The 23,077-nt window shown below is 37.7% G+C and overlaps 1 protein-coding gene across 1 annotated transcript in view; it reads left to right on the top strand.

The window, feature by feature from the left end:
- Positions 1–23,077, top strand: part of SPATA17 (spermatogenesis associated 17) — a 188,983-nt gene that overhangs the window by 117,579 nt on the left and 48,327 nt on the right. The window contains exons 7-8 of the mRNA XM_063441437.1: positions 8,858–9,070; positions 14,888–15,036. Coding sequence (XP_063297507.1) covers positions 8,858–9,070; positions 14,888–15,036 — 362 coding nt within the window. The remainder of the gene's footprint in view (positions 1–8,857; positions 9,071–14,887; positions 15,037–23,077) is intronic.

Genomic DNA, 23,077 nt, shown 5'->3' with positions numbered 1-23,077 from the left:
GGAGGGCAGGGGGTGAGGTGGTTACATAGGGGGCAGGGGGTGAAGGGGTTACATGGGGAGGGAGGACATGGTCTGGGGCTGTGTCCTACCTGTAATAAATTCCCTGGCGGTCCAGTGTCTCCCTGGTGGTCCGTTGGGGTAACTCTCCGGTCTGCAGCTCCGCCGAGTGCAGAGCTGCAGACAGTGTAATAAAAATCTCGCGAGCTCCCTGAGTGTTGCCATGGTAACGCTCTGGGAGCTCGCGAGACTTCTATCAAACGGTTTGCAGCTCTGCACCCGGCGGAGTTGTAGACAGGAGCTGCTGGGCAGACTGATTGGAGGGAGCCCGGCGGCATACACGGCAAGCCGCCGGGCTCCCTCCTGGTGTCAGTCTGCTTACCTGACTCCCCGGCGGCCCTGGATGTGTGGGTCAGCGCGACCCACTGGGAATCACCCTGCGACCCACCAGTGGGTCGCGACCCACACTTTGGGAACCGCTGCTCTAAATACACTGAACAAAATTATAAAAGCAACACTTTTGTTTTTGCCTCCATTTTTCATGAGCTGAACTCAAAGATCTAAGACCTTTTCTATGTACACAAAATACTTATTTTTCTCAAATTGTGAGGCCAATTGGATGTACTGCCAAATTCTCTGAAACGCCTTTGGAGACGGCTTATGGTAGAGAAATGAACATTCAATTCACGGGCAACAGCTCTGGTGGACATTGCTGCAGTCAGCATGCTAATTGCATGCTCCCTCAAAACTTGCGACATCTGTGGCATTGTGCTGTGTGATAAAGCTGCACATTTTAGAGTGGCCTTTTATTGTGGCCACCCTAAGGCACACCTTTGCAATTATCATGCTGTCTAATCAGCATCTTGATATGCCACATGATAATCCTTTGCTGGATTATCTCAGCAAAGGAGAAGTGCTCACTAACACAGATTTAGGCAGATTTGAGAGAAATAGGCCTTTTGTGTACATAGAAAAAGTCTTAGATCTTTGAGTTTAGCTCATGAAAAATGGGGGCAAAAACAAAAGTGTTGCGTTTATAATTTTGTTCATAGTAGGACTTTATTTTGTTTCATACTGAATTATCCCTATATATTTATATTCTCTGTTTATGACACCATGCTATTTTTGGATAGTATCCAGAAAGTTCCAACAAGCTCAGTGTTTAGTCTCAGAACAACCAAAACGTGTTCATGTGATACAAGTACTTCCTGGGACGTCTTTGTAAAGGAAAACCATAACCTGTTTTAGGTGCTAGATTAATTATAGTCAAACTTGGAAACCTAATTTCTAATGATGCTCGGCCAGCCACCATTCTAGATACTACAGCTACACACCCATAAATTCTCACATTTACTAAGTGGCAGCACAAGAGGCAACATGAGGTTATGAAAGCAAATAAAATTGTGGCAGACAGAAGAGGATCTTGGTGGTCTTCAGTTCACCTTTTATTAATTATCGTCTATCATTCATTCCCACTCTATTAAGGATTACAAGCTGCTCTTTTACATTGTTCATTGCCTTTTCAGCTGCTGGGAAATGCTTATACTCATTAGCGACCACATAAAAGATTAATTATATGTTTAGGCAGGGATAATTCAAGATGTTCCCCATCAGGTCCACGAATGTATCCATGGTGCACCTGGTGAGAAACGTATTGCTTCTCATACTCTCTCCAGGAATGCCTCTAATATCATCTGGGATCTCACGCGAGGTGACTGATGGGTTGAGGTCTTTCTTTAGCAAAACCTGAGACAATCTACAAATCATACCTCCCACTGCCCATTGTAAATATAAAATCACTTGATGCATATGTCAGACGTGTTTTCTAATTTTCGTTACATAATTTATAATCTTGTCAGTAGACTATACTTTTGTAAAGTCTATTACTACATTATATGTTTTAGTCAATATTTTAGACCCACTGTGAAATCTGTAAATTGCATATCACTGAGAAGTTTTCATAAAATAACTAAATGTGACCCTGAGGCTATGCTCTTATGACAGTAACGCTGGCCATACTGAAGATATCTTGAAGGTATCCAATATATAATTACTTCTAGTAATAGAAATATATTGTTAGAAAGCAGATCTGTTTTAGTTCTACAATTGCTATTTATGAAAATTGAACCATAATACTTTCCAGAATGTTTGTGAAAATTTATAAAGTTATATTTTTGAAGCCCTACTGTAAAATGCATTTTCATTTATTGTTATTAGCTGTGCATCCAACAAAATATTGGAAAAATTAAATATAGTTTCAAGGACCATCCTCCTAGCAGCGATATGTGGGGAATTGATGACTAAGTTCTAAACTGATTTTTTAAAGAAAATAAACCTTGGGAAAATTCACAATAATTTGCTATTTAGTGAAACCTTTTGTGCCATTTGCAGCTATACATACACATACATACATATATATATATATATATACAGGGAGTGCAGAATTATTAGGCAAGTTGTATTTTTGAGGATTAATTTTATTATTGAACAACAACCATGTTCTCAATGAACCCAAAAAACTCATTAATATCAAAGCTGAATATTTTTGGAAGTAGTTTTTAGTTTGTTTTTAGTTTTAGCTATTTTAGGGGGATATCTGTGTGTGCAGGTGACTATTACTGTGCATAATTATTAGGCAACTTAACAAAAAACAAATATATACCCATTTCAATTATTTATTTTTACCAGTGAAACCAATATAACATCTCAACATTCACAAATATACATTTCTGACATTCAAAAACAAAACAAAAACAAATCAGTGACCAATATAGCCACCTTTCTTTGCAAGGACACTCAAAAGCCTGCCATCCATGGATTCTGTCAGTGTTTTGATCTGTTCACCATCAACATTGCGTGCAGAAGCAACCACAGCCTCCCAGACACTGTTCAGAGAGGTGTACTGTTTTCCCTCCTTGTAAATCTCACATTTGATGATGGACCACAGGTTCTCAATGGGGTTCAGATCAGGTGAACAAGGAGGCCATGTCATTAGATTTTCTTCTTTTATACCCTTTCTTGCCAGCCACGCTGTGGAGTACTTGGACGCGTGTGATGGAGCATTGTCCTGCATGGAAATCATGTTTTTCTTGAAGGATGCAGACTTCTTCCTGTACCACTGCTTGAAGAAGGTGTCTTCCAGAAACTGGCAGTAGGACTGGGAGTTGAGCTTGACTCCATCCTCAACCCGAAAATGCCCCACAAGCTCATCTTTGATGATACCAGCCCAAACCAGTACTCCACCTCCACCTTGCTGGCGTCTGAGTCGGACTGGAGCTCTCTGCCCTTTACCAGTCCAGCCACGGGCCCATCCATCTGGCCCATCAAGACTCACTCTCATTTCATCAGTCCATAAAACCTTAGAAAAATCAGTCTTGAGATATTTCTTGGCCCAGTCTTGACGTTTCAGCTTGTGTGTCTTGTTCAGTGGTGGTCGTCTTTCAGCCTTTTCTACCATGGCCATGTCTCTGAGTATTGCACACCTTGTGCTTTTGGGCACTCCAGTGATGTTGCAGCTCTGAAATATGGCCAAACTGGTGGCAAGTGGCATCTTGGCAGCTGCACGCTTGACTTTTCTCAGTTCATGGGCAGTTATTTTGCTCCTTGGCTTTTCCACACGCTTCTTGCGACCCTGTTGGCTATTTTGAATGAAACGCTTGATTGTTCGATGATCATGCTTCAGAAGCTTTGCAATTTTAAGAGTGCTGCATCCCTCTGCAAGATATCTCACTATTTTTGACTTTTCTGAGCCTGTCAAGTCCTTCTTTTGACCCATTTTGCCAAAGGAAAGGAAGTTGCCTAATAATTATGCACACCTGATATAGGGTGTTGATGTCATTAGACCACACCCCTTCTCATTACAGAGATGCACATCACCTAATATGCTTAATTGGTAGTAGGCTTTCGAGCCTATACAGCTTGGAGTAAGACAACATGCATAAAGAGGATGATGTGGTCAAAATACTCATTTGCCTAATAATTCTGCTCTCCCTGTATATACACATATATTGTCACTTTTTTGATTAAAGATCACTTTTTATATCTGATAACTGTTTCCCCCTCCCAATTTTAGATTTATAACTATTTGATTCATGATATAAGCTTGATTCATTTGTATAGAGTAATTATAGCTGTTCTTTTTAACCTATTTGTCTAAATAAAAGAATACTTGTTTTATTGATTGTATATTTGTCTGTCTATCTATCTACCTACCTATCTGTTTATCTGTCTGTCTGTCTGTCTGTCTGTCTATCTATCTAATAACCAGAGAGTCATCAAAGTGTTTTGATGTATTTTCAATAGCTTGTTTGTGTGTGAGAATTGCATTAACTGTTCTCTCTATCTCTCTCTCTTAATTGTTAATTGATTGCCTGTCATTTTAGCTGTCAGATCATGGTTTCAAATCCTGTATTAGATTGTAATAAGTCACACTGCACATCATGAGCTAGCTATTGCACTATGTAACTTGATACTGTGTATAGCCAGACTTATAACTCAACAACACTGGGACATACTAAAAGAAAAGATACACAACTTCCAATGTTAGAAAAGAAAATCCTTCACTGGAGTTGGTAAGGTTGCAGGGTATAAAGGGCATAACCCAAGGGATATAATATAGAAAATCAAGAGACTGAAAAACGGGATTACAGAAAAGTCCTCCGAGTTTGCAGTCCCTATACCCAGAAGAGAGCTGTTCATTAATCTAAGGCAGCCAATTGCCAGTATAGAACATAGGTGAAATATATAGGTGAAATATATGAAATAATAATACATTTTATTAGTTCCTCTTGAGGAGAATAAAATGAAATAAACGAAAAAATGTAGTGGCAAAAGTGTATAAACAGTGAAAAAATCTATACAGTATATAGGAACCGTCTAATTTCCTGCTGTCTCAATAGTGTGTACAGCACACCAGTGGGCTCTTTAATTAATAACTGAGATAGATATAGATTGTTGCTAGTATGTGCAACAATGTCTCATTATTCAATTATCCTCGGTGTGAATAAGAGGAGATACAGAATGAGCTTAGAAATACAGTGACCTCAATAAATAGGACAAATGATTGTGTCCCTATAAGGTATAATGCTTAGAAATAAGGCAGAGTATTACAAAGGGTTGGGTGTGTGTAATAGAAATAAAGAAGTGAAGTGGCAATAGTATCTTCTCAAACAGTGTAGTCAAGGTATTAGCCAATATAACACTTCTAATAGAAATTCCCCCCAATATCCCAGTATAGCAGTGTAGCGATAGACTCGATCCACCAGAGGTGAGGCTGCAATGGTATCTGGTTTTAGCCAAGTAATCAAGATATGAGCCAGTAAGCCACTTCTGCAGTCCCAATACAAATGTTGGACCTAGTATTTCAATCTAGCAGTATAGCGATCGATTGGAGAAAGGTTGAACACATCTGATTATCAGGCAGATGCTAAGTCTAATACAACTCTTTTTTTATAGTCTGTAACTAATACTTGCTATATAAGGCTGGGATTATGATTAATCATAGTACTGGCTAAAAGCCTAATAGTATTCCAGACATCCCCTCCTATTCCTATGTACACAAGGCAGTTAGACGTCCTATGTTAAAACCCTAGTGGTTAAGGTACAGCTCTAAGCATTATACCTTATAGGGACACAATCATTTGTCCTATTTATTGAGGTCACTGTATTTCTAAGCTCATTCTGTAACTCCTCTTATTCACACCGCGGATAATTGAATAATGAGACATTGTTGCACATACTAGCAACAATCTACATCTATCTCAGTTATTAATTAAAGAGCCCACTGGTGTGCTGTACACACTATTGAGATAGCAGGAAATTAGACGGTTCCTATATACTGTATAGATTTTTTCACTGTTTATACACTTTTGTCACTACATTTTTTCGTTTATTTAATTTTATTCTCCTCAAGAGGAACTAATAAAATGTATTATTATTTCATATATTGCACCTATGTTCTATACTGGCAATTGGCTGCCTTAGATTAATGAACAGCTCTCAGCTCTCTTCTGGGTATAGGGACTGCGAACTGGGAGGACTTTTCTGTAATCCCGTTTTTCAGTCTCTTCATTTTCTAACACTGGGACATACATGCCCTGGGATGCCTAGCAATGATGGAATTCACACTCCTAGGTGTCAGCCACAGCTTGCGGTCACTGTCATTAATTCTCTCCAAGTTGCTTTACTCCATGCCAGGCTATGGAGCTGGGGGAGAGGTACAATATATCTCACCTTTTCTTGTTCCTCAGGCAAAGCAGTGCTTGCAAGTAGACTGTAAGTGTATTATATAGGTGTGTGCTTGCTCTCGCCATTCCAGCTTCCTTTGAACAGAACACATATGGAATATGTGGCACCCCAACTGCTATGTGACAAAGCAAATAAATACAAAATTTTGTAATAAGAAAAAACATTCATAATTGTTAAATTTGTATTTTGAGAATCTATGGCAATCATCCTCTGTCTCTCAGATATTGCTGAACTCTGATTATCTGATCATCTATTGCATTCAAAGTATTCTGGAAGCTGTAGGCCATAAACACCTGTGGGGAGGGGGGAGTGTTTGCGATCCCTGTTCTTTGGCCTCTAGAAATATAAATAAAAATACTCAAACTTCATGTGGTTTATGAAGTCTCCAGAACCTTTCAGTGACATTATTGTCACACTGTTTTCCTATTACGTATTGTTTGTGTGTAATCTATACGCAAACCCTGCACTCTAGCTTAGACCCACAATTTCTCCTGGTGCCTGTTCTCAGACTGAATATACACTAAATATGAAAGTATTCCGGCACTCTTGGTCTTCCCAAATAAATCAATTTCATCTTTGTCAGAAAATACATTGACGTTTCAGTTTCGGAATGAACATTCTGGACTATCTTATATGTATAAAAACTAAATTTAAAAAACTGAGCAAGTTAGTTTTATTACAGATACCAGATCCATATTCTCCTGGGAACATACAGGGCTATGCAATTAAGTGCAAAACCATTCGCAGCTATACGAGGCCATTTGAACTGCAAAATCTGGCCATTTGTTGATGAAATTCAACAATGCCTTTGTCTACCTCCCAAATGATAACAAATGATAACATGCCCAGGTGTCAAGTGGACCCCAAAGCCCTAGCCACCTCCCCAATAAAAATAAATTATCCTACCTATCCCCCCTCAATGTAAATGAAAAACTGTAAAAAAAAACAAAAAAACGATTTTTACTACCAAAAGTCGTTTTTCTAATTCTTCTTAACTTCATCCCAAAAAAACCCAAATAGAAGTTCAGAATAACCGGCACCACTAGTTAAAATAAAAAATAAAACCTAGAAAAAAACTCAAAATGATAGCAGAAAAACCTATTTTAAAAAAATATATAAAGTAGAAAATGAATTTGTGGTGCAATTGAAACACTCATGTGCATGAGTTAATAAACTAGCTCACACTTAATCTCCTTTGGGCTGTTCCTATGACTATTAGTCGGAATACTAGAGGCAAACTTGCACTTCTTCAGTCTTCTATATAGTATTCTCTCTCCCTCAAAACAAAGAGCTACTATATCATAATACCGGAAAAGCAGTTTAATAAATATGTATAGATCCAATCCACTGATATGGAATAGAGCCCTTAAACAAAGCTCAGATATCCAGTTTTCTCCTGCTATCAATAAAGCCCGATCAAATCTACGCTGTGGAGACTCTTGTTATGTCCGAGAGAAGTTCCTGATATTAGGAGTTAGCTGGTGTCGGTGTTTTCACACACAGCTGGCTATTTGAGCTGTATTTAAGGGATTCATCCTTGTATTGGTTTGATACATATTTTTTCAACTGCATTTCTGGTATTATACTATACTAGCTCTTTTTTTGAGACTGAATATTATATGGAACATTGAAGAAATGGTATTTCCTATGCCACTGAGGGGAGTGGACACCAGAATGGGTTCAAAGGTGATTAAGTGTGAGCTAGCTTATTATCTGAGTGTTCCCATTGCACTTATTTATTTTAAACTTTATATTATAAATTACACTATGATTTGTATTTTTGTTTATTATTCATTGCATGATATGAATTTGGATATATTGAAAGATAATGGTTTTTGAGATTTGTTTTGAATCACCTTGGATTATAGCGCTCTACTTAATTTTCACGTATTGTGCATAAAAGTGCTGCCTTGCAATATTTAGAGATGATATATTGCAGTAGGTAATTCAATAAACCATTTGAGGCAAAATGCCAAACTGACCCAAATTGACCACCTTGTTTTGGTAATAGATTTAGCTTTTGAAGCATGTAAATTTAGCCTAATACCCATAGTCATTTGAAACATACTTTTACCTTATCTGCATGACGCTTCTTACTTTACTTTAAAGGGACACTGTTGGCACTATAGCCATTTCATCACAATGAATTGGTTGTAGTGCCTGCAGTCCCTTGGCACAGACCCTCCATTCAGGATTAAACCATCTTTGAGCAACACTAAGTAAGGGTCCCTAGCTACTTACAGCCCCATCTCTACTGAAGGTATGTCTAAGGCAGAGCTTACACACTTCTTTCTAGCCATACAAACATACATCACAAAGAAATACTCCAGATAAACTCATTGTTTCATTAGCCTGATTTGTTATGAGAAACCTTTGCTTACCATTTTTTGGATAAGCATTTGGATTCAAATGATAAATAATTTAGCAAAGTCCCATAAACTTTAACGATGACTTCTATTGATAAATCATTTGGTAAATATTTCTAACACATTTGATAGACTTATCGAAAAATATTCCATCAAGGTCAATGTTCTTTTCTTTAAAATAGCCATGTACCCTTAAACACATTTATATATTTTGCATTTCACATTGTTTGGTTTTGTGTCTTTATTAGGTTGCTGGAATATATAATTCACCTTTTAGACAGTATCCAGATGAAATGGAATTTCGATTGCAAAGAGCACGTCCATTAAGCCATAAAGATCGACCCCCCAAAAAAGATTATAATTATGGCATTTCTGATTGTTCTGATTGGTTGGATTGTAGACTTCGATTTGCATTTCCAACATTGCAACCTCTTCCACCAATTGGAAAAAAGAAAGTACAGGTGGGTATACATGTAATAATTTGCAATATTTTTATAGTTTAATATTGTGATAAAATATAATTGAGATCTTTGTACATACAAGCAAGATAGTTTGGGCAAAAATGTTAAACTAAAGTTTCATGCAAAACAATTAATTACACAAAATCTGATACATTAGATGACCAGTAGAGTAGAACCATCCAAGTTGATTATACAAAGAGATTTTAACATACATATTCTGTATATGCTGTATAATCTGTGTGAATTATACAAGTCATCGCATTTACTAATATTTATTCTCCTCCTGCAAATATTGAAAATCTGATTTAATCTTGATTTCTGTAATGCAAATGCAGATTACACCTTGAAGCCAAATTAAATAAACTATACGGTCAGTGATTCACTGGCATACTGATAACCAGATTTGATCAATTCTGTTGGTCACGCTATATAGGTAAATGTTTTTGATGTAAAATGTTATGACGGTTATGTACAAAGTGAAGTTGTACAACAGTAGTTTTTTTTTTTTTGTCAGAGTGCCAAATACTTGTCCTTTTAAAGCAAATCCTTGCTTGTGAATAGAGGTAAACCCTCCAATGCTTTCAAAGTGCTAGAAATGGTTTTGAGCTGGCTTTAGTACAGCCTCTACTAATTACTGTCAGCACACAGCACTAAATGTCCTCTGAATTTTTCATCCCACATTGATGGTAATGATTAGGGAGATGTAACATACAACAAACATTCCAAAATTGAGAAGTATAAAATCATGATAGGTGGAGGTGGTTAAGATGGAGCTTGAGTATTGTTGGGTATTAATTGAATTCGCATTGGAAGTGACACATGCGTTTGTAAAGGAGGTGGTTCATCCCAACATGCATGTTCTCTGAATGCATTAGCAGCAAGGCATATAACCAGCGTAGCCAAGAGTGCTGCTGAAACTTTCCCACATAGGCTGAAATTCCATGAAATTTCCTTTCTAGCAACATACCCACTGTGCTTTCAGTGCTTATTGAGCAGCCATTTTTACTGATTGTACAGTCTCCGAGAACATGGACGGCCAGAATCTGCCATTGTTTTCAACCATTATGAATTCGGCCACATTTGTTTCCATTGGCTGGTGAAAAAAATAAATAAATGATACAGCTACAGTCTGTGGTCTGTTGAAGTTGAGACAGATTCCTTAGAATGCATAAGTGAGCAGAAACTGTGATCTCTGTCTGCGGCAAAGGCATAAATTGGATGTCTCCTTGCATCAGCAGCGGCATCATTAGGGAGACACGACAGGGTGATACCAGTAGCATGCTAAGCATTAACAGAGCGATCCACAGAACACCACCCTCCCACCAGAGCAGACAACGACCGACGTTTTGCTAGTGGGTGCCTATTCTGTTGCTGTCCTGTTGGTGGTTGGACTACAAGAAGGCTGCTGGGATCTTTGTGCTGAGTGCCCAGCTCCCTCATGCACCCTGTATTGATGCTGGGAACTGGGATGTAATGTCACTCCAGTACAGAGCTGCAGTTAGCTGAGCATCTGTAGTACAATGAGATCCCAGTAGAAAACCACTGGGATGTTCCACACCAACCCTCCTAGTCAAGGATAGAAAAGTGAGGCTGGGTAGGTCATGGCACCAAAATGACGGTCTATAAAATTTTTGTGCAGTGTTTCAGCAGAGATGTATTATTATTTATAAAAATATCAATGTAGTCAGTTGTAACAACACAACCATTTTTCGTAAGCCCAGCTTACATGTATCATTATACCTACATGGTTGTAAATCTATGCTAACTGTTTGAACCTTCTAGTCAGAGCTGACATGATTACCCAATTACAATGACATTTTAAATTATGTGGTTTTGTCTGCATACACTACAGACACACTCTATTGTTTTCTTTACTGGCAATAATAGGATTCTGTATGATCCTGTATGTACAGGAACAGGTGTCACAAACGCACCCTACTCCAAGAGTGTGCATGACGTAGTTGTGGTGATGAAAGGGTTAAAGTTCACTATTTGTCTGCACTAGACCGGAAATAATGATAAAAATCGCCCTTAACTCCACCCACACTTAACCATAATAGTATAAATATTACTATTTTAATGCTGCTGCCACCACCAACAACAAGACAATTTATAAATGGGATGCCAGGTAACTTAATAATAAAAACCCACCAAATACAATTTAGCACAATATTTAAACAATTGCATAACACTAATTAGTCTCTTCAGGATAGTGATTCTTTACCAGACAAAGGCAGAAATTAATAAATGAATATTTATTATGAGCAAAAAATAGTCACAGTGCATACAAAAATATAGATGACAATCAAATTAGTTACACCAACAACAGATAAAAACAAAAGGGATGAAATAACAGAAGTCCTAATCACTTACTCAGGTTTTCTAGATAAAACTTCTGCCCAGGGAGTCTCTGGTAAGAAAGGTGGTGACTCACTTAGAATTAGACTCTGGCCCCCAAGCAAATCCAATACACACTTCAGTATAATTTAATATATATCCTGTGGATTACAAAGCCCCGCCCAGAGATTGAGATAAAGCGTACCTATAGTAACTATAAGTTACCACCCCCTTGTGTTCCAGACCAACATCAATCCGAATGGAAACATTTGGTTCTATCTCCTTTTATGTACTTGCCACTGAAAAATAATTGCATCTATGAATTTGTTACCATTTTTCCAATCCATAGATATGTCACACTCCTTACTTGTGACCCAATATAGCGGGCATCACAATCCCTTCCCCTATGGTTAAGTTACACAAATCATGTCTGTGCTTGATTAGATGATTGTGCTTGTCCCATTCTAAATATAATAAAAATGAGACTTAATTATTAATCTGTGGGTAAATATTAATGTTTATTTTGGATATGATACTGTAACACTAGGCTAATGGCCATTAACATATCAAAGGACCCCCCTTCCCCCCCCCCCCCCCCCCCCCCATCTAGGAGGAAATCTAGACATATGGCAAATTAGAGAGTTGGTTTATATTTAAACCAGAGGTCACTTATGTGTGCACAGCCTATGATTAATCAAAGGATCAATCCATATGGTAAACCATCTGACCCCTTTCACATTCGTATGCATCTGTCATTTGATCTCTACTAAGCGGTCAATTCATATATGCACTACACAAATTATATTAAATGGCAATATTCTATTGTGCAACAAGGAATTATGCACCCTTGGCGTGAAACATGTCCACGGGGGACGGGCTGACACCATGTATTGCCGCACTGGGTGACGCCAACCCTAGTAACATCACTGATATGCTGGGTACAAACATACAAAATAAATTAATTTCATACCCTTCATGCAGCAGCATGGTTAAAAACTTCCTTTCTCTTTACAACTGTAACTCTGAAAAAAAAATAAAAAAAATCACGTTATCAATGGATAAAAAAAAAACATCTAATGGAAAACAAAACAATGCATGTATAGATGTGTACGTGTGGGTATGTTCAGTTTTAAAGAAGATGTTACAAATCATCTTCTCTGTGGATCACAAAAGATTGAATATCCTTATGTTTTACAGTTCTCTTCCATCCTTAAAACCAGATATTGTGTCTCTTAAAATTTCAAATAAAAAAATCCATTTCCTACTTTTCAATGTAACACGCTCACTGTCCAGCTGTGAAAAGTACCGGATGATCCTTATTTGCCATTTGTGTTATTTACGGTCCATGACTTTTATGGTAACTGGTTCGTACTATGGGTTTCTACTAATGTAAAACATAAGTGAACATAAATGAGGCGTGAATCATTTCATTTTATTAGCCTTAAAGTTCTCATTCCATTCTTGCTTTGCACCAGATGTGATTGTTATTGATAACTTATTTTAGCAAGCTTTAAAAAAAAAAATAGCTCTTGTAAATGTAAATTGTATTTTCTGCTATTTTTAATAATATCCCAGAACACCTCTAATCTAAAATCATGGAAATGGTGAATGTTATCACAAAGCCAATAATGTGGTCTCTTAACACAACAGTAAAGATGGATCTCTTCTTCTACCTACATTCATCACAAGCCTTTGACTTGTTCAGCACCTTATGAGTTATAGTTTATCTGCATAATAGCTCTCTTTCAACCAGCATCACGGAATGTGTTTAGTTATCAGTATTTTGGTGCTGTATGAGAATGCTGGTTGTTAATGTGCGTCTTGCCTGTTAGTTTGTACTATAGCCCTCTGCAATCGTGATTGTAACTATACTAAAAAAGAAAGCTCTCGCTGCTGTAAAGCAATACTGTTATTTAAAACGTACCAATATGATTATTCATTAAATGAACACTATAGCGTAAGGAGTGCAAATGCGTATTCCTAACACTATAGTTCCCTGGTGTCCGTTTAGTTGACTGGACCCCATATTCAGGGAGAAAAAAAAAAGTAGTCTACTCTCCTTTTCTCCCTCGCAGCACCAGTCTCTACAGCTGTTCCTGCCTCCTTGGCTGAAATCATCAAAATCGATTATTTCAACCAATCCAAAGTTTTTCCATAGAAAAGCATTGGGAGGCTAGTGCGCATGCGCAGTAAAATGCCATGCAGCACCAATCAGATGGTCTCTCTGAGGCCATCTGATAGAAATAGCAGAATTCTACTGGGCTATTTCTTTAAACCCTGCAATGAAAACTTAACTTTCCGCAGAAATTAAATGTTTTCAGCCGTAGGGTTAAAAAGAGGAGACGTGGTACCCAGACCACTTCATTGAGATTAAGTGGACTGAGTGCCTATAAATCCCTTTAAATTGAGAATCATGGAGAACTGACTAGGGAATTGTACATTTTTAAGTAAAAATAGCTAAGCTGGAAACATTTTTGAGAGTAAATCATTTTATTACAATGAAGTGGTCTGGTTACAGTGACACTAGAGGCGCTTTCGCAGCTATAACTGAGTTAAACTTGGTTATAGATCAATTTACTCTGATAGAGAGCATTTGATTTGCACAGCATTTGATGACCCCAGCCAGGGAAGAGCAGCAGCACATCTTACCTTTTTAACCCTTGCAGGAGGGGACACCTACATAGATAGTGGGACATTATAACGTTAGGAATACATGTTTCCATTTCTAACCCTATAGTGTTCCTATAATAAACGATTAATAGTTTGTATTATTTCACTTCAGAGCATACATACCAACTGTCCCTATTTTAGAAAACCAGTTCCTATTTTGGCCCATGTCTCTCTTTTCTAATCCTCCTAATGTCCCCCTTTTCTAGGAGCTCCATTTTGTTGGTGTGTCTGAGTGTGTAACAGAGTTCCACAGCAATAATACTGATAGTAGTGTTTCTTTAAACTACAGTAGATTTGGTCAGCTAACATTTTAGTTGCATTAATTGTTTTTAGGAAGTCACCAAATATCTCCCAGAACAGTCCCTCTCCTGGCCACACTCCAACTCACACCCCTAAAATTAAAGTGTCCATCTTTGTCCATTTGAAATGTTGGGATGCATGCTATATTCCGTCAATTCAGAGTGTTTTTAACATTCAAAATAACACAGATTTCTAATCTAAGATTAAAACTATTAAAGGGACTTTTGCTTTTGACTGTGAATTGTTCAATTTTTTATTAACTTCTAGCAATTTATAGTCTAGGAAATGTTGCCTTGATTTTGCATTGCATGTTGGTTTCCTGTACATCATTTATCACAGACATGTTATCAGTGGTTTTGTTATTTGTAACTGTTTGAAGAAGAATTGTTTAATTAATTATTTAGGATGGGAAAACATACCACCCATTACAATCTAACTACATGTTGTGACACCGATTAATATGTCTAAAAAGAATGCAATAAAACACTTACCTTATCCTGTACCTGTCAGGGACCCTTTCGTGATACTGCTGAAGTATTGCAACAACGCTACAAGCCGTTAGAAGCAACCTTGCGAGTGGCAACATCAATCAGTTCAGTGGAGGAGGCCAGAAAGGAGCTCCAAAGACAAGAATGGAGTAAAGTCATTCACAATGACATGTAAGTTCAATCCGTGCTGTATACATATTATTTTTGGAGTACAGAGAAAGTCAACAAATTTGGGTGGGTTAATTATGAAAAGCAAATTGAGGACAGAGTTCTAAAAGTGGTGTAATTAGTAGGAACCATTTGTTTCTTTGATGATTGAACTACACTGCTCTTAGAACATCTTCTTCTCCTCATCCAATGCTGACGTCGGGTTGCTCACCAATTTGCCTTAACGTTTTTAGTCTATCTCTACCCAACAACTATTTCTGTTTTTCTTTTTTATTTTATGTGATGTCGGATTACCATTTATTAGCAAATAATCATTTCAAAATAGTTCAAGTGCGATTTTGTGTCTTTCTCAATTATTTAAATTACTTGCACTGTGTGGAACATTTAATAACCAAGAGAAGCTTTTAAAGTTAAAATACTAAATTAGCTAACCCTATTAATATAAAATTCTCCAAACAAGCAGTAAGAGGAGAGATAGTTATTGCGTAAATCGTATTAGAGATGCTGGTGCTCTAGGGCACAGTTAAGCATGATTAGGCTCTTTTGATCCATTATTCCTCGGTCCCTTCCGATTTTAAATTCCACTGGATATTTACAAAACTAGTTCCTTCGTTTTTTTTCAACTTAATTTTTTTCCAATGATGTTCGGGTACATTTTAGCACTAGGGATGCAGATAATAAGTATATGTATAATTAACAAGTTCTCTCTCTCTCTCTCTTTTTTTTTTTTACATAATAAAAAGGTCATTATTTTTTCATTTTAATAATAGCCAAACTAACACACTCCCAGAATCCTCCTTGTGCTTGAGAAGAGGCAAGAGTTCCAATGTACATCAGGTATCATAGGCATTGCTAGGGGAGGCTTGGAGGGCTGAAGCCCCTGATCTCTATAGTGCAAGAACCAGGAAGAGATGAATGTTCTTTTTTTTTTTTTTTTTTTTTTATGTAATATCAGAGGGCTGCTTCACCTATTCCCAGAAGACAGATCAATAATATACTGCTCCATCAGGCTACATAAGGAGAGGGGCAGCAGTTTGGTGGAGGTGCTGTGTAAAATAACTTGGCTGCACACTCCTCTATTATATCGAAAGTGTGGCATGATCACTTTATATACCTGGCTATGCAGGATATATTTGTTTCTGTAATGCTGGGCATTGGTAGACAGGAGGAAACATAACATAGAAAGATGGGGATATGTCTCTGACACTTTGTTACAATAGGGATCATCAAGTTTTGATTTGGGCTCAAGCCCCAGGTGCTTGTGAAATGTAGCAGTGCCCCTATGAGCCATGCAACTGACTGTGGAGAGGATCAGATTTTTGGATTGCCAGGTAATCAGTATTGGGTTCCTTTAAAAGACGGATACATTTTAGGGGTATTTCATTAACTTTCACAGAAAATACTCTTTTCCCATTGTGAGATAAAGTTAGAATAGAACCCAGATTGTGAAACTTTTTTTTTTAAATCAATTTTTTTTTGTTTCTGTGGATTGATTAAAATAGACAAGCAACCTGTTTTTGTTCTTAATCCTTATTAAATAATGTAACATGTCCCAAACAAATATCTATTTCGGTGTTCCATTATTAAAAATTTATTTAAGGATTTTTTTAGAATGTCATGGTCCATATTATAAATTCTTTTGGACATATTTCAAGATATTATACAGATCGCCAGGGAAAGGTGAAGAAGATGTAAAATATGAGAGTGGGCTTAGACTGTAGAGGTAAGAGAGAGGGCAATATGCTGAAAATTGAGAATGAGAATGAACAGCTCAGGTTGAAGGAGGTCTAAATCTATATACTGTGCTAGTGAAATTTCCAGCAGATGTATATATTAAACTATATACTTATCTTGAACTTGATTCAAGCAGATTTGTGAATATCCGTCAGTTCACAAATGTCTACAGATGCATCTCATTAGAGTATTGGGCTGCACGCTGACCTTTGTAGGATGTCATAATCGGGGAAGACAAAAAATGGCTTGTAGAGTGCCACTGGAAACCTGCAGTGGTTCTAGATGGTTTCCTATAATGAGGTCTGTTGTTCTCTTGTTTCCTCACTGAGCTGAACAGCACTATAGTTTTCAGTACAAACATGCAGTCACAAACTCTTGAAATATAACATAGATATCTGTTAGGGTACATACTCTTCCACTATGCCACTTACCTGGTGCCCCTACCTTCCCAAGTTAGCACCACATCAGTTTCACACCCTCAGACACCTTTGTCAGTGTTTCTGACGCCAGGCATTATAGTTCCGTCCTTTATGATTTCATTAAGACACACCTTTGTTACAGCACCTTGTCATTGTCTTTCCCCACTCACATTTTGGGGGTGTGGGTATCAAGGAAATACCCCACAGGCCTACCCATACCTGAGCTTTACATCTGTTCTTTGCCCCGCTGTGGTTCCCATTCTGCTTATCCGTTTTTTAAAATGTATTTCCGATCCATGGTTGATTGATCTTGGCTTGTTTTGACTATTCTCAATTCTGTATCCTTGACCTTGGCTAGTTTATCGATTCTGTGTACCTCTCTAGCCCTTGAACTCAGCTTTTCCTTGTATTTTGCACGTTAAGTCCGGCCACTCTAGGGTTCGGTAATACAAATCTCATATCTACTATTCTTTTTGTTCTATGAGGCTTTATTCTGCGTTTTAGGTTATGCCTATCCTGACAATTTCATACCTCAACCTCTAGAATGATATATGTCGATGGCCTTGATCTAGAGAATCTACAAAAAAGTAAAATGCATGTAAGCATCAACAAATGTGTAGCCATGAGAATATCAGATTTTCTACTGTTTCACAGTTACACTAAAGGAAGCATCACGTCACTAAAGCTTTATAATGTACACAACCTTTTACCAAGTATGTATAAAAGTATTATAATCTAATATTAGAAAACTTCATAGAAACACAGGTACCCTCATACAGCCTTCAAATACATCACTGTTAATTTCATTGATGTATCCTTTCCTTAAAAATATATAATATCGGAATATTTCCCATTCATGTTTTCTTTTTCATGTAGTTCAGCTACAAAAATAAATTAAGTGTTTTTAAAGTATATTTCTCCATTGCCTGCCATGGCTTTTCAGCCATGCTATCCCATGAGATGGCAAATTTTCTTTCATGTCGAAGCAAAAGAAAAATGTACTATTAAAATGCAATTCAGAAGTGATAAAAATTGTAAGCGGAGCAGCCGGCGCACAGCACCTCTTCTGTATACTCTGGGACATTGGGGCCACATTAATTTTTTCAGTGATGTCCATCCCATGTGAAAATTAGCATTGCAAGTACCATAATCTGTCTTGTATGAGAGCTGCATATCCCAAGAGGGTATACATGCTTCTGCACTGTTGTATAATTTAAAGCTAAATTAACTAGATTTAATTGCAGGATTAGGTAGCCTTTTGATCATGTGTTCCTTAATACTTTTTAGGGGGGTTTGTTTTGAGTTTTTTGATACATAGATTGAAGAAGACTTTAAGGAACAAATCATAGTGTCTTATTTGTTTGATTAGTGTGGTACTGCAACTATTTATTATCTGTTTATAGAGAATTTGCCTTTTTTACCAAGGGATTTTTTCACTCCTAAAGCTACCTATTATCATATTTGAATTAGTTTGCATTTTTATTTATAGCTTATTTATTTTTATAAAGGAATGTATATAACGGAGACAACCATCATCCAAGTCATTCTTAATTACACAGTATTACCTAGATTCACTAAAATAGCATAGGGTATTTAACTGTCATTGCAGCAAAATAGAAAGACATTTTAATGGCACTAATACTGCACCTTGTAAGACCAGGCTGGTCTCGCTAGATGAGCAATGTGCAGCTTCCCCCTGTGGCATTAAAAGTGAAAATAAAATGTGATTTATTGATAAGGTAATAATAGAGAGGCAATACGCTCTGTCACTGAGAGCTGACATCTCTTTTAAAATTAAGCAAATATACAGTATCTCACAAAAGTGAGTACACCCCTCACATTTTTGTAAATATTTTATTATATCTTTTCATGTGACAAGACTGAAGAAATGACACTGTGCTACAATGTAAAGTAGTAAGTTTACAGCCTGTATAACAGTGTAAATTTGCTGTACCCACAACTCATCACACAGCCATTAATGTCTAAACCGTTGGCAGCAAAAGTGAGTACACCCCTAAGTGGAAATGTCCAAATTGGCACCAAAGTGTTTATTTTATGTGTGGCCACCATTATTTTCAAGCACTGCCTTAACCCTCATGGGCATGGAATTCACCAGAGCTTCACAGGTTGCCACTGGAGTCCTCTTCCACTCCTCCATGATGAAATCACGGAGCTGGAGGATGTTAGAGACCTTGCGCTTTCCCACCTTCCGTTTGAGGATGCCCCACAGATGCTCAATAGAGTTTTGGTCTGGAGACTTGCTTGGCCAGTCCATCATCTTTACCTTCAGCTTCTTTAGCAAGGCTGTGGTCATCTTGGAGGTGTAATTGGGGTCGTTATCATGTTGGAATACTGCCCTGCGGCCCTGTGGTGTATTACCAAACTCTATAAATTATTATGTACGCATACACATATAAACTCTGGTCCGTCTACTTTAACAAATATTTATTCAGAGACAAAACAACAACAACATACAAATAATGACACACAATCTAACTAACTATACCAACAACAACAACAACAACAGCAACAACAACCTAACTAACAATAACAACTAAATCTTATAAAATCACCAGATCCCACTCACAGTTCACCATGATAAAAATTAGCCCATGTCTGCTGAAGGGTCTGCTTAGTAGCACAGCCAAAAAGGAACAGGAAGGAATGGGGATAGGGGGAAGTGGTTATCTCTTTCCTGACCTGTAAAGGTATTGAATTACCATATCAAAGGTAAAGCTTATCCCACTGTGAGAAAGGCATACATGAGCTTGGTCACATGACCCCTGGTCACCATATTAGTTTGATGACAGAATGTCACCACATTCCCTCACTTTTTTTTCTCTTATGTTGAGCACATTTAAAAGTGAGAGAAAGAATATAGTCAAACAGGGGTTGCATCACCCCACATTCCCCCAATTTCTATTGTTTTCAGTTGTTCCGTTTTTAAATTAACTACTGCCCTAGTGGGTTGGTAAGATCCCTGGTAGTTGTTCATTAATATTATATGGTAATGTGTTCATGTGAAGTAAAGTAAAATCCAGACACAATCAACCCCATACAGTAATAATCACTAGTTTATGACACAATATGATGTTTAGTTTAGCCTGGGACTGGAATCTGAAGACTGTGACTGATCTGTGTGCTTGATAGCTGTGATTTTAGAATGAACTCTCCTTGAATATTGTCTTAGCCAATCCATTACAAAAGTTTGAGGTTTGTTTGTTTAATGGCACATGCAAGTTCATGAGTGTAGGGGAAACTCATTCTGTGACCACCTTGAAATGACACAAATTCCTGCTTCTTGCTGTTACTTTATCCTCATTCTGGGCTGTTTTAATAGTTTGACTTGGTAATCTCAGCACTTCTTCATCTGTATAGTATCCATTTTCAGGATAATAGTTTGCCTTGGTAATCCCAGTACCTCTTCATCTGTATAGTAAACTGTGACAGGACATGTCAGTTACCTTCGCCTCTCTGGGCCTTCCAATTAAAATGTTCGTTGAATCAAACACAGACAATGAAAAATGTACAACAGTAATCAGCGTATTGTCTTGTGTCAAAGGCTTAACTAGTTTTGTCTAATAAAATCTATTTGGTTGTGGTGTCTTAAGGCTATGTTTACATTTTAGATGTAGGTAAAAGACCCACAAATGTCTCCTGAAATTTTGATTAATTTAGACATTTACTCCACACCTGATGGAGAGTTGAACACAAAACCGTATTAGTTATTTTATAATTTACTGATGAATACATGCAATAATCACAAAATGTACATAGTTTTAACCGAAAATTATTATACATGAATGTGAGTGGGAAAGATGTAAGGGTGAAAAATTTATTCGCAATTGAACGTAGGTGCAAATTCTCATACCCACAACTATTTAATCCCCTGCGTATAGCCAAATGAAACAAATAGCATGCATTGTCACTTTATTATTTATGCCATCTTCACTCAAGGGAATCTAATTTCCCTATATTCTTAATGATAAAAAGCAAAAAAAAAAAAGCATCAAAGATGGAGAGAGAGAAGAAAAAAAAATAGACTGAATGCTACCACGACACAGTTTGGCAGCGTGCAATCTATAGAAAACTGTCTGTTGCTATTCAAAAATCAAAAATCAACTTGAGGCTATATTTGTTGGGAACCAAATTTAAAAAAAAAATGCTTTTAATGTTTTTACTGTTATAAACCAACAGAAAGTTACACTCTCCAGTGTGATCAAATATAAGCCTCACGTTGGCCACAATTCACTTAAACTATGATTTTTTTTTTTTTAATTATTAATCCAGCATCAAAAAAATAAATAAAACATAGCTGGCAGTGCAGGCGTGCTAAACTAATAAAAACAAAAAATATTTGGAATTTGACCCACCTGACTGTAATTAAAGGACCACTCTAGGCACCCAGACCACTTCAGCTTAATGAAGTGGTCTGGGTGCCAGGTCCTTCTAGGGTTAACCCATTTTTTCATAAACATAGCAGTTTCAGAGAAACTGCTATGTTTGTGAATGGGTTAAGCCTTCCCCTATTTCCTCTAGTGGCTGTCTCACTGACAGCTGCTAGAGGCGCTTGCGTGATTCTCACTGTGAAAATCACAGTGAGAGCACGCGAGCGTCCATAGGAAAGCATTATGAATGCTTTCCTATGTGACCGGCTGAATGCGCGCGCAGCTCTTGCCGCGCGTGCGCATTCAGCCGACGGGGAGGAGAAGAGGAGGATCGGAGGAGGAGAGCTCTCCGCCCACCGCTGGAAAAAGGTAAGTTTTAACCCTTTTCCCCTTTCCAGAGCCGGGCGGGAGTGGGACCCTGAGGGTGGGGGCACCCTCAGGGCACTCTAGTGCCAGGAAAACAAGTATGCTTTCCTGGCACTAGAGTGGTCCTTTAATGAATTTAGAGGCTTATCCTTAATATGAAAAAAAATAAAATATATATAACAATACATACTAAGGTCCTCTTTAAACTGGAGTGTTACGAGATAATGGTGAGACAGATAAAATATAGAAACAAAAGAAAAACAAACATACATACATACAGATGTAGAGGACAACAAACATTATGGGAGTTATTAATTACTGGGGACCCCCAATTGATCAGTATTTCCCTCCCTCATCTGTTCCCTAAGCGCTTTCACGTCTGCCTCCAATCTCTCAGTCTGTCTCTTTAGGTCCCAGTAGTCTCTATTCCTTTCTTTATTCCTCCAATTATCCCAATTCCGTCTATTAGTCTGATGCTCATCCCATCTATGGTTCCTTCTCCAATTATTCTCCCAATAACTGTTCCTGTTGTTTCTCTGTTTTTTTTTTTTTTTTGCCAACTGTGATTTTTGCAGTTATTCTCTCTCCTTTTTAGCCTCTCCCATGTATTATTATTATTGATTACATTAGGCCCCTCCCATCTATTTTTCCAATTATCTCCCATTACATTGCTTCATTTAGCACTGTCCCTATTCCTATGGTCTCTCTGTGGATCTCTCCATCTTTTGTCAAAGTCCTGTTTTAGTCTCCAGTTCTCATTATCCCTCTTGTTCTGGGGTACATCCCACCTCTGGCTTCTCCATTTACCATCTAAATCTCTACCAGAGTCAACCTTGAATGTTCTTATGGCTGAAACAGAGAAGGCCTGTTCTGAGGAAGGATGCTTAATCCACCAATTGTCAGCTCTAGTTAGTACCATTTCAAAGTCTGCTGGTGTTGGATCAAAACGCCTCACAAATTCTTGACACTCCCAGGGAAGGGCTTCCATTACTTTAGCAATGTGTTCTGGTGAGCCCAAGACCAGAGGCTGTTGAGGTTGGCGTAGCGTATACCAGAACAATATCCTTTGAGCTACCTCTCTAGGACCATCTGCTGGCCTCATCATAATATTAGCTATTTCTTTCTCTATGCTGAGTA

This window comes from Pelobates fuscus, chromosome 2 (assembly GCF_036172605.1).
Source record: "Pelobates fuscus isolate aPelFus1 chromosome 2, aPelFus1.pri, whole genome shotgun sequence".
Lineage (NCBI taxonomy): Eukaryota > Metazoa > Chordata > Amphibia > Anura > Pelobatidae > Pelobates > Pelobates fuscus.
Note: the sequence above shows the minus strand (reverse complement) of the source record. Positions and strands in the feature narration are given on the sequence as shown.